The 15,616-nt window shown below is 37.4% G+C and overlaps 1 protein-coding gene across 2 annotated transcripts in view; it reads right to left on the reverse strand.

Moving 5' to 3' along the window:
- Positions 1-866: 866 nt before the first annotated feature.
- The window catches only part of LOC149426080 (uncharacterized), a 212,564-nt gene continuing 197,814 nt past the window's right edge, over positions 867-15,616 (reverse strand). Inside the window, exons 5-7 of one of the 2 annotated variants that reach the window (XM_089635578.1) lie at positions 8,815-8,973; positions 4,347-4,364; positions 867-3,244 (exon numbers count right to left, since the gene is read on the reverse strand). In XM_089635578.1, coding sequence (XP_089491704.1) covers positions 3,038-3,244; positions 4,347-4,364; positions 8,815-8,973 — 384 coding nt within the window. In that variant the 3' untranslated portion in view covers positions 867-3,037. The remainder of the gene's footprint in view (positions 3,245-4,346; positions 4,365-8,814; positions 8,974-15,616) is intronic. The other variant, XM_089635587.1, reaches the window with a different exon arrangement.

The following is a 15,616-nucleotide window of genomic DNA, read 5'->3' on the forward strand; positions in this document are numbered from 1 at the left end:
ACTCGCCACGTTATGAACAAATTTGCGAAGTCCAAATTCGGCAAAAAAATTCGGTTCTATTTTCAGAGTCGAATATTTCGTTTAAGTATTTAGTTAAGACACTTTTATAAATGTTCATAATTTACTTCCCAGCAACCAACCAGCTTTGTGTTTCGCGTCCAGACATGTTTCTACAACTGATCCATATTATACAATGTGAATATGCTTAAAATAAAGTAAAATAATGCTTATATATGGAATGTAATACGACAATTGGGTTTATTCTCTTTTTCACATCTATTTTTACAAGTTTTCATAGCATTAGGTCAACATTTTGCCGTGTTATTTCGTAAAATGAACCGATGATGCCTCGACCATAGTTCGCACAAGAATGATGACGTCACGTTTTCAAATTTCACTTGAGGCCATACGCGAGCACAGCCGGCTCCAATGGAACCGGTATGGGGAGTGGGGATAATACGCTTTTAATCACTTAGGGCAGGTCTACTAATATTCATATGTCTATGATGCGGGACTAATTTTAACACCAGATGACATTAAAAACGTACTCGTATTTTCGAAAAATTTGGAGTTACGCAGTCTACGAATTAATGCGACGATATGTTACACTACGAAATAATCTAATAACCTCAATTTTGAAATTTTAAAGGCGTTGTCGTTAAATAAAGTGAATGCCTTACTTATTTAATTTTGTGAATTTTCTCACGTGGTGTAATGCAGGTATAGGTTTCTTTTCCTGGTATGTAGGTAGGTACATCGTGTTTGCATTGCGGGATACTACCTATGTACGTAGCACCTAGGACAGGGAATATCATGCAGGAAATATTATTTGTTGTCGCAATAAAACAAGCACTATAATAGTCATATCAGTGGGTACTTAATATTATTTATTATCTTTGACATTGCAACATTACAGCATTAAGGATAAAATTATGTTTATAAATAACAAGTTGTAAATAAGTTATTTTTTATTTCTTAAAATGTGTAAACTCAAGCTAAACTTTTATTTCAGTATCTAGGTACACGAAAAGTAGGTACACGATACAATTTTACAACTAGATCTTGTTTGGCCATAGATACCATGGATTGATTTCATTATTGTTTTACTATACAAAATGCAGAGGCATAATAACCTGATCGTAGACCATCCCGAACTGTTAAATGGGTAGTACGTTCCACAGAAAAGTCTTTTGTTACTCGTCTATTTCATAGGTTCTATTAAATAGATCAGTTGGAGGCGGGATTCTAGCTTATATAATCTATTTTATGAAAACCTTTGACCTATTTATTGAATGTTGAAGTCGATTCTACTTTGGGTGTCTATTCCATAGAAAAGCCTGTTGTCGGGAATAGATGGGATGGCATCTCACCTTAAGCTTTTAAGAAGTGATTCATATTTGGGGTCTAGGGAATTCCCACACGAGGTGTTACTACATAGGTACCTTAAATATATGTAGCTACCCAAAGTTCTGTGTTCAAAGGCTTCCATTTAATTTTACGTTGCTTTTGTTAGGTCCATTCTTCTAGAGTAGGCACCTACATACATTATCAAGAGATACTTATTATATTTAAAATAAATAGTCCGGTAGGTAATGTCTTTCTACATGATTTCATTAGCCGATATTATAGTTTTTTTACCAGTTTTTAGTTACCTACCTGTAAGTTTGTACGCAATTATACATTATAATATGAAGGGCTAATTAGAATGTCAGATATATAAATACATGAAGAAAGATTTTTTAAAGCTATTGAGTTAAATTCATTTTGATAATATTGGAGTACTTACTGCTCCTACTAAGTTGGAAGTAACTACTTTATAATTCTATAGTCAGTCCGTAGTCCGTAGTCCGTAGTCCGTAGTCCGTAGTTCGTAGTCCGTAGTCCGTAGCGTACCTCCATATATATGTGGGTTTGATAAAAATTCCAATAATTAATAAAGGCATATTTATACAATACTTATACATAAATATTACATTTGAAGAGGTCCATTAAAAAAATAATCAAAACAATACATTTTCAAATTTATCTGGAAAAGGTAAATTGAGGAGTCTGTTTGACTTTAATTCATAGAATAAATAATAACACAAGAAGTGCCCCTGGTGGGCGTGTTTCGTGATCAAAATATTTGCCTAATTGAGGCTTAAATTTTGAATATAAAACTATGTTTACGAAATTCAACTACGATGAAGATCTACCACAGACGAATGTAGTGAGCTTGTTAAATATAATGTAATATTTGGTTACATGCAACATTTGTTTCCATTCAAATTTGTATGGAAGGCACTTCTAGTGTTACTTTTTATTCTATTATTAGATACTACCGTAAAATCATATTCTTAACTAAAGCTAAAAAAGTTATAGTTTATACATTAAAAATTACTAACATAAAATGGACTGTACAGGCAAGCCTCAATCACACATGAAGATTTATTTTCGACAACAAATCTAAGGTTAAAGGGAACACAGAAATCTGTGTAGCCCGGAAGATATGTAGGTATATTGATCAAAAAAATGATTATTTTAATTTATTTTTAGTGGCTTCATATGTTTTACATCAACCGGAAACAATAATAATCGTTTTTTTAAAGTCACGTTTCCGATTAAAGTGACTTTCTGAAAGCGATCGAAAAAAACATATTTACGTAAACACATGTGCCGTATAATTATTATCCTCTATCAATGTATTATTAAACATTAGCACACATGACTTTGTACACAATATTATCATTGGGTGGTAATATTACCTATAAATACGTATATTTATTTTCTTATAATATAGTTATAGGTACCTACGTAAATCGTTGGGTAATGATTTCGATAAAAAATTAATCCTCACCCCTAATATCGCTGCATCTAAATATTTATATATTTTTTAATGACAAATATATTTTATAACCAACGCAACGGGGAGAATAATTTATTGTAACGAATAAAATAGCAATTTTAGCTTATGTAGGTCCGCGCCCTGGCAAATAAATATAAATATTTCTTTGTTGTACGCGTAAAATTAGCAAAGTTTCCAACGCCTTGAAGTGTTTTATCGGCATGTGCAGCTCTGCACCGACAAGAGCCAGTTACTCTTTATTCTGATGTCCTCGGGGCTGTAGGCCAGCAGGAGGGGCACGGCGGACACACGCTGCGGGGCGCAGCAGGGGGCTGGCCCGGCCCCCGCCCCGGGGGACGCCGAGATAGCCCGGGACAGCGACATCAGCTTGGCGAGGTTCGCAGACTTTTCTTCTGGAACCTGCAAAATCAATTCAATTCCAAATCAAAAATTACATCAACATAAATAACATCATTGTGGTGAATTAATTACTTTTTAAATAATTTACTTTCATGTAGTTTTGGTTTAAAAATATTAACTAATCATAATCGCAATCTTTGAAGTATTTTCTTGGCATTATTAAGCTCGGTACTTAAATTAGTACCTGTAGGTGCATAAATTGTAAATAATTTATGTAACGGGTTTTTTTTAAGTAAAATTATAAAGCAAAGACAAAAATTTATAATAGGTTACAAAACATTCTAACTAATTCAATTACCTAGTTAGTATAAAAATATTCTCGGATCTAACTGGCGAGATATTATATTTCATAATACTAATGATAACAACTAACAATTTGTAGGCTTTTTAAGACAGTTAAAATACAGTTAAATTAAAATAAAAACTATAGCAGACTTAAGGTCATGCGATGACCAGTGTTTTTTGATATAGTGTCCTCTGCGTGCAGTTTTATCTTCTATAAGCATAAACATTTTAGTATAAGTGTGTTTGTCGGAAGTGACTTGCCAGGTTAGTATGTTTTGGTATCTTTTCTAAATATTTATTTATTTATTTATTATTATTACATTTATTATATACAAGATATACAAATATAAAAGGAAGCTTTGACTGTCCAACTAGGAAGTTTCCCGTTTTAGGAAAGTCAAATTGGCAGGTTGCGTGTACATAATTCCAGGTAGGTACATGTAAAATATAAAATAAAATTAAAATATAACATATAAATGTAAGAAAGAAAAATAGAAAGAAAATATTTTTTTAGGAAAATACAATTTAGCAGTAATAAACAATAATAACAAATGTAGATCCTAGGAAATAAATTGTACAGCGCCCTTGAGGTGATTTTTCACAAAAACGGCGCTCTACAAATTATCCAATTATTATTATTATTATTATTACTAAAAATATTAAATATTAATATTCTGAGGTACGGTATCTTCTTTGGCAAGTAAAATGTTTGATATGCCATTCCGATTTCGGAGATACGGTATCTTAGGTAAGTATAAATATTCCACCAGATTTCCGTATCTTCTCTATAAGTATAAATAAAATAAAAAAGGCTTACACATTTGTCCTCCATGTCCTGCGAAGGTATGCAGAAAACAGAAATATTGGCTTAGATTAGATTAGATTAGATTTGTAGCAAATCGTGAAAAACACGCTTTCGAAACATCATGCGAAGCTTTTTGCTCCTGAAAACTTTAACCTAGGCGTGTATTATAGGGGCAACGTATTCGTCAAATAATATACATATTTTCCCCAATTGTATTATATAAGCCAGGGGTGGCCAAACTTTTGACCTGTTCGGTCTACTTGCGTTAAAAATGATTTCTTGCGGTCGACTGCAAGGTAGAGTTTAAAAGTGACAAAATAAAACTATTTTGTGATAAATTTGTAAGCATTTATTACTGCAATGTAACATATATTTTTTTTTCATTCAGCTTTACGTTTTAGGGTGGATGTTTGACACTGCATATTCTCTACAAGCTTATCATATCGGGGAGTGTACGAAGTAACTGCGATTCGCAAACACGAAGTTAAGTGGGCATCTGTTATGCGGGAATGATGTTTGGTTTTTATTGCATTCATCGTTGAAAATGTTGATTCGCAAAGATAGGTTGAACCGAAAAACGACGTCGAATACCTTTAATGCTACCTTTCTTAGGCATGGAAACTTTTCTTTGCAAATTAGTTTCCAAAAATCTGGCTTTCAAAAATATGTCGCTTCTCATTTTAATTATTTCTTCTTCGACCACAACAGATTCAGTATCGGTTAAGTTACCGATTTTAACGGCTAAGCTGTCAATATCAATATATTAATTAAATGGGAATACCATGAAACTTAGTACTTCTTCGAGAGCGGCAAAATTCGCAAACCTTCTTTCAAACTCCAGGTGCAACTTTTCCAACTGCTCAGCGACCGAAGCGTGTGAGTACCTTATTCATTCCTTAGCGCGAATACATCTCAAAATAATGTTATTTTGTCATATTTTCCCATTCACTTTATTTTACTCTCGCGAGCTACCTAAATCAGCTTCGCGGTCGACCGGTAGACCGCAATCGATCTATTGGCCATCCCTGATATAAGCCATAGGTTAAGAAATATTTGTACCAGTCTGAAGATAGCCTTAACAGGCTGAAACGGGTTACGGTCAAAAATAAAATATAATGGAAAAAGGTAAAAAAATAGTGAAAAAAGGTCAAAAATAAAATATAACGGAAAAAAAGTAAAAAAGAGTGAAAACCAAAGATATTAGAAGAACGAGATATGCTATGTTGGCCGCCGGACCGTAGCCGGAGTACTACCTGATTAGGGTACTTTGAACGGTATCGGGACGTGTACGCACAGAAATCTGTTCTATGTATTAGTGCGGATACCTTAGCGCAAGCGAAGGTGTGCAGTAGTATTGGTGAACAAAACCGGCGACTTTTTTTTTTTTTTTTTTTTATAAATTTAATTTAGATTAAATTTGATAATATTATTATTAAGTTCTGCAAGTGTTTTAGTTTTTTATTATTGTGACAGCTGTTTCGGCTTACAAGGCCATTTTCAAACTGTGGTTAGTCCACATTGAGACGACGTTTTTATACTATTTCAAATGTAAATTTTGAAGGTGCATACATTGATTTATTACTGGTTACACCGATGACATGATCTATTGTTGGTTAAACCAATCTATGTTTTCCCCTCAGTAAATGGTAATGGGTTCTTAATTATTTACTAATGACTTTATTGCTATGAATTATTTGGGTGCATTATACTGCTTGGGTTTTGTGAAAATACTAAGAAGTGGTGAGTAAATTATTTTCCGTACTTTATTAATTAGTGTTAAATTTGGGTCATTCGTTCGTTTATTGATTTCTAATTGTTCAAGTAAATTTAATCTAATGCCCTTTTTTTCTATATGCAATGGTTTAGGACCCTTGTTGTTAAGTGGGGTATGATTATTCACCAAGAGATGTTCTGCGAATTTTGAGGATGTGTTTTTATTATTATAACATCGTATATGTTCTTGGAATCTAGTTGAGAATGCCCTCCCCGTTTGTCCGATGTAAGTGGCGTTACAATCGGCGTGGTCACATTTTAATTCTGCATATATGAATTAAAATGTGACCACGCCGATTGTAACGCCACTTACATCGGACAAACGGGGAGGGCATTCTCAACTAGATTCCAAGAACATATACGATGTTATAATAATAAAAACACATCCTCAAAATTCGCAGAACATCTCTTGGTGAATAATCATACCCCACTTAACAACAAGGGTCCTAAACCATTGCATATAGAAAAAAAGGGCATTAGATTAAATTTACTTGAACAATTAGAAATCAATAAACGAACGAATGACCCAAATTTAACACTAATTAATAAAGTACGGAAAATAATTTACTCACCACTTCTTAGTATTTTCACAAAACCCAAGCAGTATAATGCACCCAAATAATTCATAGCAATAAAGTCATTAGTAAATAATTAAGAACCCATTACCATTTACTGAGGGGAAAACATAGATTGGTTTAACCAACAATAGATCATGTCATCGGTGTAACCAGTAATAAATCAATGTATGCACCTTCAAAATTTACATTTGAAATAGTATAAAAACGTCGCCTCAATGTGGACTAACCACAGTTTGAAAATGGCCTTGTAAGCCGAAACAGCTGTCACAATAATAAAAAACTAAAACACTTGCAGAACTTAATAATAATATTATCAAATTTAATCTAAATTAAATTTATAAAAAAATTAAATGGAGTTCTACGAATTAAACACAAAAACAATAAATAAAAAACCGGCGACACTCGGCAAAACAATTCCACTCAGTACGAACTGCGCATAGCACATCTCGTTCTTCTAATATCTTTGGTGAAAACGGTCATAAATAAAATATAGTGGAAAAAAGTTTTAAAACTTTTTTATATATTATTATAATGGAATTCCACCACGAATGGTCAGTATCAAAAATAGAAGTATTCGTCAAATTTCCCTTTCGTCAGAAGAATAGAATTACCACTAGTAAAATAATTACAAGGATAGGGCAGTTTTATTGTCAGCTCGAACAAGCTTACATAATACTTGTGATAGTAGAATTTTGAAAGATATGGTATAAATACCTGAATGTCCGTCGATTTTCTAAGAACACGCACTGCACGCGTGTGGAGGGGTCAGGGACAAAGACGGAGTAAGCAGTAACTGCCTACTTACCAACATATGTACATAGGTAGTTGTAGCCAGGTTGGGTTTACGTCATTTTAAATATCACCCAATGCTTTTCCGATTAGGAAAGTGGGGCATCCCTTTTACAAACTAAAACAGGATGTTTCAGAAATAGTACCTACCTATCTGTAATTCCTGAAACCCCATGAAAAATACATATTTTGTATTTTATAGATAAACTCCCTGTAAGAAATAATCATACAAAATGAATGGGTGGAAGCAAATCATAAAACAAAACTAAACATAAAGCTAAAATACTGATTACATGGTTACTGACTAATCATTTTGTAGTTTTGGGGATGGTAGAATTATAGCAGACATGCCCAATACGGTGCTAAGTGTTAACAGACCACGCGGGGTGGAGTAGGTACATATTGTGTGAACGGAGTTTCTGGGTTCTGGGGTCTCTGGGGTGGGAAAGGGGTGACTGGTGATACACAAAGGGTTTTATCGTCCTTCATGACGCCTGATGCCTGCTTCTTGTTTTATTTTCTCCACGATAAGAGAAAGCGTATTATCGACATGATCTTGTTTTACGACTGTTTTACGAATACGGCGGAGAAACACATTTCTTATTTCTATAAGATATCTTGGCGAATGAGGAAGTATTTAATGTAAAGAAGCCAATCACACAAAAATTCTCCGAAAAGCCCGTTCTAAAGTCCCCGTTAAAAAGGTTTATTTAAAAAAAATCGACGAAAAATCAATGATTACGGAATTAATAATATTGCAAAAATGTATCAGAAATAATAGGTTTCGCAGACAGTGGCGGCCCGTGATTTTTGAGTGTGATAGAATGCTTAGTTTGAAAAATTCGGAATAATTGATATTGTTTAATCAAAAAGATTTTTTTTTTAATTCGATTTTTTATGATGGCACGCACAAAAAAAAAGGTTTTTCGAAAACAAAAAATTTCGGCTACAACAACATCAATAATGCATTTTTTGTAATATTAGCATTCTAGTACACCTTAAAGTTACGAGCCGCCATTCTTCGCAGATGTAATTTGCTTTGCTTTCCAATTGAATTGTTTATTATTTTTTAAAACAACAAAATGAACATATAAGGCGTTTTGAAGAAAAGAAAGTGTACGAGTACGCGAGTAAATACGAGTGTAGGTACTGTACACCGTACACATAATACTGATTGGCACAGGTAAATCACTCAGTGAGGCATACATTATTTAATAATGCGAATGATAAAAGTTATTGTGTCAAATATATCAAATAAAATTACATGAGTAGGTATTGGTCATAAAATATAAAAATAATATAATAAGTATGAAAGTGTGCGAGCCGAGCTGAAACATTACCTCTTCGGTGGTTTGGGGGCAGGAGCCAAGACAAAAGCCAATGTTCACAGTGGCCGGCGCCAGGACGTGCTGCGCCCAGCCGATTTCGGTGAAGTTCACCCTCAGCATGGACAGCTGGCAGAAATCGGCACTGCTCGCCTCATCCTCATCGACCGCGTCCTGTAATCAACACATTTCTTCACATTATTCATGTCAAATATCAGACATTTCAAATACACAGCATGCCAATTATACAATACCCTGTCAGCTGCGCCTAGATAAATAGAAATACTGACTAGGTGAATTTAAACATGATAGAATTAGATTGGTTAGACTATTACTGCAAACTACTGTAAAACATATACATAGATGCTAATATTAGATTGCATACAACCCAACCTAATAATAGCTACAGGTACCTACACCTAACAATAAAACTTCGTGTTATTGTGTCCATTTTATTTCATCTCTTCTTTCTGCATTTTCCCATTTATAGGAATAACCAAAATTTCATATTTCTTCGAAAAATCTTCTGTTAAGCTTTGAAAAACGTTAAAGAACGTTATTACTGAGTTCGTTTTATGTTCCAGGGGGTTGTGACGAATCAAATTTAGTCACAAATAAATTTGAGTTGTAAAGTGAGTGTCTCGCAGTGTGCGCCCAAAGACAAAGAAAGTGTTGACAGATGTGGGTTGTAAGGAAAGAAGTGAGATATGCGGGGTAGGGCGACAGGTCCTACGAGCTCAGGAACTAGACAGTAAAGATCGAGGCGGAGGAGAGAGGAGACCGAGACAGGGGTGGTGGTGAAGTACGCGTTCCCCGTCCAGCGGTGTGATGCTGGGCGGTGGATGAAGAAGTTACAGTCGAGTTAGAGAAAGTGATTTTCAAGATATGTTATTCTCCGCCCAGCGACGTAATGCTGGGCATGAGGCGAAGAAAGTGCGGTGATCAGACGCAGGCGGGAGGCGAAGAAAGTGCGGTGACAGGACGCGGCCGGGAGGCAAAGAAAGTGCGGTGACAGGACGCGGCCGGGACGCGAAGAAAGTGCGGTGACAGGACGCGGCCGGGAGGCGAAGAAAGTGCGGTGACAGGACGCGGCCGGGAGGCGAAGAAAGTGCGGTGACAGGACGCAGCCGGGAGGCGAAGAAAGTGCGGTGACAGGACGTGGCCGGGAGGCGAAGAAAGTGCGGTGACAGGACGCGGCCGGGAGGCGAAGAAAGTGCGGTGACAGGACGCGGCCGGGAGGCGAAGAAAGTGCGGTGACAGGACGCGGCCGGGACGCGAAGAAAGTGCGGTGACAGGACGCGGCCGGGAGGCAAAGAAAGTGCGGTGACAGGACGCGGCCGTGAGGCAAAGAAAGTGCGGTGACAGGACGCGGCCGTGAGGCAAAGAAAGTGCGGTGACAGGACGCGGCCGTGAGGCAAAGAAAGTGCGGTGACAGGACGCGGCCGTGAGGCAAAGAAAGTGCGGTGACAGGACGCGGCCGGGAGGCGAAGAAAGTGCGGTGACAGGACAAGGCCGGGAGGCGAAGAAAGTGCGGTGACAGGACGCGGCCGTGAAGCGAACAAAGTGCGGTGACAGGACGCGGCCGGGAGGCGAAGAAAGTGCGGTGACAGGACGCGGCCGTGAAGCGAACAAAGTGCGGTGACTGGACGCGGCCGGGAGGCGAAGAAAGTGCGGTGACAGGACGCGGCCGGGAGGCGAAGAAAGTGCGGTGACAGGACGCGGCCGTGAAGCGAACAAAGTGCGGTGACAGGACGCGGCCGGGAGGCGAAAAAAGTGCGGAGACAGGACGCGGCCGTGAGGCAAAGAAAGTGCGGTGACATGACGCGGCCGTGAGGCAAAGAAAGTGCGGTGACAGGACGCGGCCGTGAAGCGAACAAAGAGCGGTGACAGGACGCGGCCGGGAGGCGAAGAAAGTGCGGTGACAGGACGCGGCCGGGAGGCGAAGAAAGTGCGGTGACAGGACGCGGCCGGGAAGCGAAGAAAGTGCGGTGACAGGACGCGGCCATGAAGCGAACAAAGTGCGTTGACAGGACGCGGCCGGGAGGCGAAGAAAGTGCGGTGACAGGACGCGGCCGTGAGGCAAAGAAAGTGCGGTGACAGGACGCGGCCGTGAGGCGAAGAAAGTGCGGTGACAGGACGCGGCCGGGAGGCGAAGAAAGTGCGGTGACAGGACGCGGCCGGGAAGCGAAGAAAGTGCGGTGACAGGACGCGGCCGGGAGGCGAAGAAAGTGCGGTGACAGGACGCGGCCGTGAAGCGAACAAAGTGTGGTGACAGGACGCGGCCGGGAGGCGAAGAAAGTGCGGTGACAAGACGCGGCCGGGAGGCGAAGAAAGTGCGGTGACCAGACGCGCCCGGGGGCCTGAGTTGCAGAACTGCAGAAGCTGCCACCTAGGACTCCGGTCTTACAAAGGTCAACGAACAGAACCAACTCAGTGACAACAGTGTAGTAACTGTGAACAATGACAATGTGAATAGTGGAGAAGTAATCCGAACCATATGACAACTAATTAAATTATAGATTTAAGTATATCTAAGTATAATTTAGATTTAGTATTAAAACTTGACAAACCCATAATTAATAGATGTTCATAATTAAATTCACCTCCCTTGTTCCCACACAAGAAAAATGAATTGGCGAGAAGGCAGAACATACGACTGAAGAGGTAAGTATAAAACAGCAATATATTTAAGTATGATTCAGAGCTAGTTGCCGGAGGATATGTTAACGTGATTGTCACAGGGTCTAACTCAAAGACATCTATAACTTTACAATGTCGGATCGATATGCGTAACTACCAATGATTTTATACCGATCCATAAAGCACTTTGCCAATACGATATTGACGAAATCCGTCATCTTTGATCAGTCAGCGATGTTAGCGAGCACGCTCAAAATATTATTCCGACAGTCGGTAGGCAAAAGATTAATACTAACCTAACCTACCCTTTTATTTTTTCGTGTTCTGTTTTATCCGATTACCGTTTTACTAAAAACTACAGAAAACCTTAATTTTAGAGGACCCAGAATATATTTTCTTACCAAAGTCTGGGTATTTATGGGATAGGAAGTTCATAAATTCGTATCGTATGAACAGGGCAGTGTTGGGACATTCGGAGGCCTAATAAACATATATTTTTAGAAGTTTCTACCGATTAAAAAAACATATGTATTTTGGTAGTTTTCAATATAGCGCAGTTATTTATAAATCATAAAATATTAGTGGATCTTAAGATTCCTAGGCACCCTACTACGGTGTGCAATGTGAAAATGGTAAGGATTGTATTAGGACTTAATAGATAACTAGAATGGTAGCAGAAGTCGGGGACGCCCGAGGAAGACATAGCACGATCAAGTGAATCAGATACTTGAGTCGGGCCATGTCAAGAGTCAGAATAATAGAAGAGTATGTATGAGACGATGTATGAATGTGAATGAGGCAAGAAGTGTGTGCCAAGACCGAGTTGTTTAGCGGTCCGTCCTCTCTGCCTACCCCTGCGGGGAAACGGCGTGATGGTTAGTTAGTTAGTTAGTTAGTTAGTTGTAAATATTTAAAATATCAAAAATAAATGTCAGGTAGATAACAGTCTAGGTAGGCCTGTTGAGTGCCTCAGGCGGTGCAGTGGCCTGCCTGTACTGGGTGCAATCAGCTGCCGCCATAATAGACTATATGATGTTGTTATTACTCCCCCACGGAACAATGAACTGATAACCCTCTATTATAAGGGCTTTCAAAGGCACCCTTTGTACACTACGTCATGTGGGATGTGTCTCTATAGTTGACATTGTACATCTGAATAGTCTACAGCAGGGGTGCTCAAACGGTCGATCGCGATCGACCGGTCGATCGAGAGTGCTTTTTGAGTCGATCTCGAGAAAAATTTCCCATTTTTCATGCCTTCTTTTTTATTATTTATTTGTAAATGTAGCGAACTGAGTTACTGAACGGAGTGTTCTGGAACATTGCAGATAATATCAGATATACATCTCATAGCCACAGCATCTGACACAAAATTCTGGTATTTTATATCTGAAGATAAATATCCGAATCTAAGGCAAATCGCCCTTCAGTTGACGACAATGTTTGGGTCATCTTACTTGTGCGAGTCTGCATTTTCTGAAATGAAGATAATTATGTCAAAATATCGCAATCGACTAACTGACGAACATATGTCATCGTGCTGGCGATTAGCACTCGGTAATTACGTACCATCGTATGAAAAGTATGCTGAGGACATGCAGTGCCACGCTTCAACATCCAAAGTCATTATTTAGTTAAGTTTAGAAACTAGAACTCGTTTGTTTTTTGTAAGAACCAATAAACTTGCAATTTCGAATAATTAATATAAGTTTTTTTATTGAGTTTTTAGTGCAGACCTCCACCTTACTTGACTAAAAAAAATGCATAATGCGAACTAATTTCTGTCGTTCTTCCAAATTCTATGTGGATTCGAGGCCATGCAATTATGCAACGTCCCTATATATACACGTAAACCTGCGCTACGATACACCCTACCTACATAGACGACAATCCTGCATCACACATACTTGCAGCTTCTCAGAGTCGATCGATCGGAATCTAATAATATTGAGGTAGATCGCCAGCAGTTCAAGTTTGAGCACCCCTGGTCTACAGTCTCTCGGCATACGAGATTCTTAATAATTCATTCATATTCGCCCATTCGCAATGATATTATTCGTTCTAACGTCTAAGCCGTTATGCGCGGCAATATTATATGACTAGCAGTTAAAAACCCAAAATAGCAAAAATGGGGGGTGTCAATTGTTTACTACAATAATTTATGAAGATCCCTGGAAGTTGATCATCCCCTGGTCCCTTTTTGATATCAATGGACTTAAGGTATCTGAATGTGATGTCTTCATTGATCTCGATTGAGTTGATTATGCTATTTTAATTAGAGAAAAGACTGGCATTGCTTGTATGTGCAGGTTGAGCATTCGAAAATACAGATCCAAAATACTCAGAAAATAAGTTGGCTACTCCTCGTAAATCACCTTTTCACCGTAAATCATATGATCAGGGATGGCAGGAGATTTTCTTTGAGAATTGACGTAGGACCATATTTTTTTAACATGTACAACACAAATCCGGTATATGCTGTATACCGGATTCTATCGTAGAAATGTAGGTTTTGTAAGCTGCTGAAGCGACTGTTTTTTGCCTTTTGCGAAGCAATAAAAATGAAAGATAATCAATGGGGTTCCGATGGCGCTTTCGTTTGTTATTTTTATTAAGGCTGCCGTGTACCATAGTGGGTATTTTCCAGATTTCACAACTTTCTTAGGAATAAACGTTTCGATAATCTGTTCAATTATAACATAAAACGAATTTAACGCTGTATTTACATCCGGTGCATTTATAACGGTTGACCAGTCGGTTTCTTTCAGTCTCTCATTGATCTCTGCATAATCTGCTTTATGGAATAATTTTATTGTTCGAGGAGTTGAGAGGGTTGCAATAGTGGATGGAAATTCTAGTTCTACAATCAATGATTTATGATGAGCATCTTCTTTAACTAATGGGTGGTCTAACTGAAGTGTTACAGAAGACGAGGTCCAGAATTCGACCGAATTTGTTAGGTAAATGGTTAAATCGGGTTAAATTTGCAAAAGATAAGCAGTTAAGTAACGCGAGTGCGCATTGATCTCTATTACTTGGCATTTGTTGATTATTCCACTCGATATTGGGCATGTTATAGTCGCCAATGATTAAAAACTTGTCATTGGGAAAACGGATTGATAAGTCAGAAATAGTATTGGTATGACTAGTAAATAATGCTAATCTTTCTGATGATGTTAATTTTGGACCGACGCTAGGTAGTTAATATGTGTTACAACAATCAAATATGTGTTACAACAATCAATGTCTATAAGTTGAATCAATATCGTTTAGTTTGTCACAATTAAAGATAGTTATAACAAAGTTGACTTAAATAATAGATTATTACATATTGATTAATAATTGTACCCGTGTTTATGAATAAAATGAGGGTAATTGTGCGATGAGATTAGCAGTCGGTTTAATTAAAAGGTGTTAATTTTACTCCAACTGGTGGTAATTCTTTACCTACAACTGTTACTGTATCTAATAAAGTTTAAAGTTAGATTATATATACAACATCATCAGGAGAGTAAAAATCTATATATAAAGGTAGATTATTACAATATAGCGCCCCTGAAGTGATATCTCACAAAAGCGGCGCTATGTAAATTTTCCAATAAATAAGTAAATATAATGTTTACATTTTATTGAGTATACACCGAAGACAAAAATTAAATATAGATTGCAATTGGGAAAGAATAAGTGGAAGGAGGGGGGAGGGGTAAGAGTAGGCTGGGTTTATAATAATTAGGAATTACAATATCGTTAGACGGGAAAGACCAGTTGAGTAGGAAAATATTTAAAAGAGTTTAAAAAAAAATTCTTGTTAATTATATCTGCTTTTATATTAACATGTTTCCTCATTTCTAAAAATTCAAAATTATTTATAGTGAAGTATTTTAAGACCTGAAATAAACAAATAGCATATAACCATAAAACAATATATTCATAAGACAAATAGTAATAAATTGATAGTTGAAATACTAAATAAAAAAATTAAACATATTCTCTTCAAACGGTCTTTCTAAAGATAGAAATAAACAATGGCGTAGAATTCTGTTTGTGGATAACGATACTTCTAAAATTATATATAAAAACAATCCTGGTACTATTCAACTGGCGTTTTACACTAATAACAATGAAGAAATATATTCTTAATAATAAAGATAGCAATATTCAAACAAAAAAATCAGGA

The sequence above is a fragment of the Hesperophylax consimilis genome, chromosome 1, assembly GCF_061612785.1.
Source record: "Hesperophylax consimilis isolate HC1 chromosome 1, BYU_Hcon_1.0, whole genome shotgun sequence".
NCBI classification, from domain to species: Eukaryota; Metazoa; Arthropoda; class Insecta; order Trichoptera; family Limnephilidae; genus Hesperophylax; species Hesperophylax consimilis.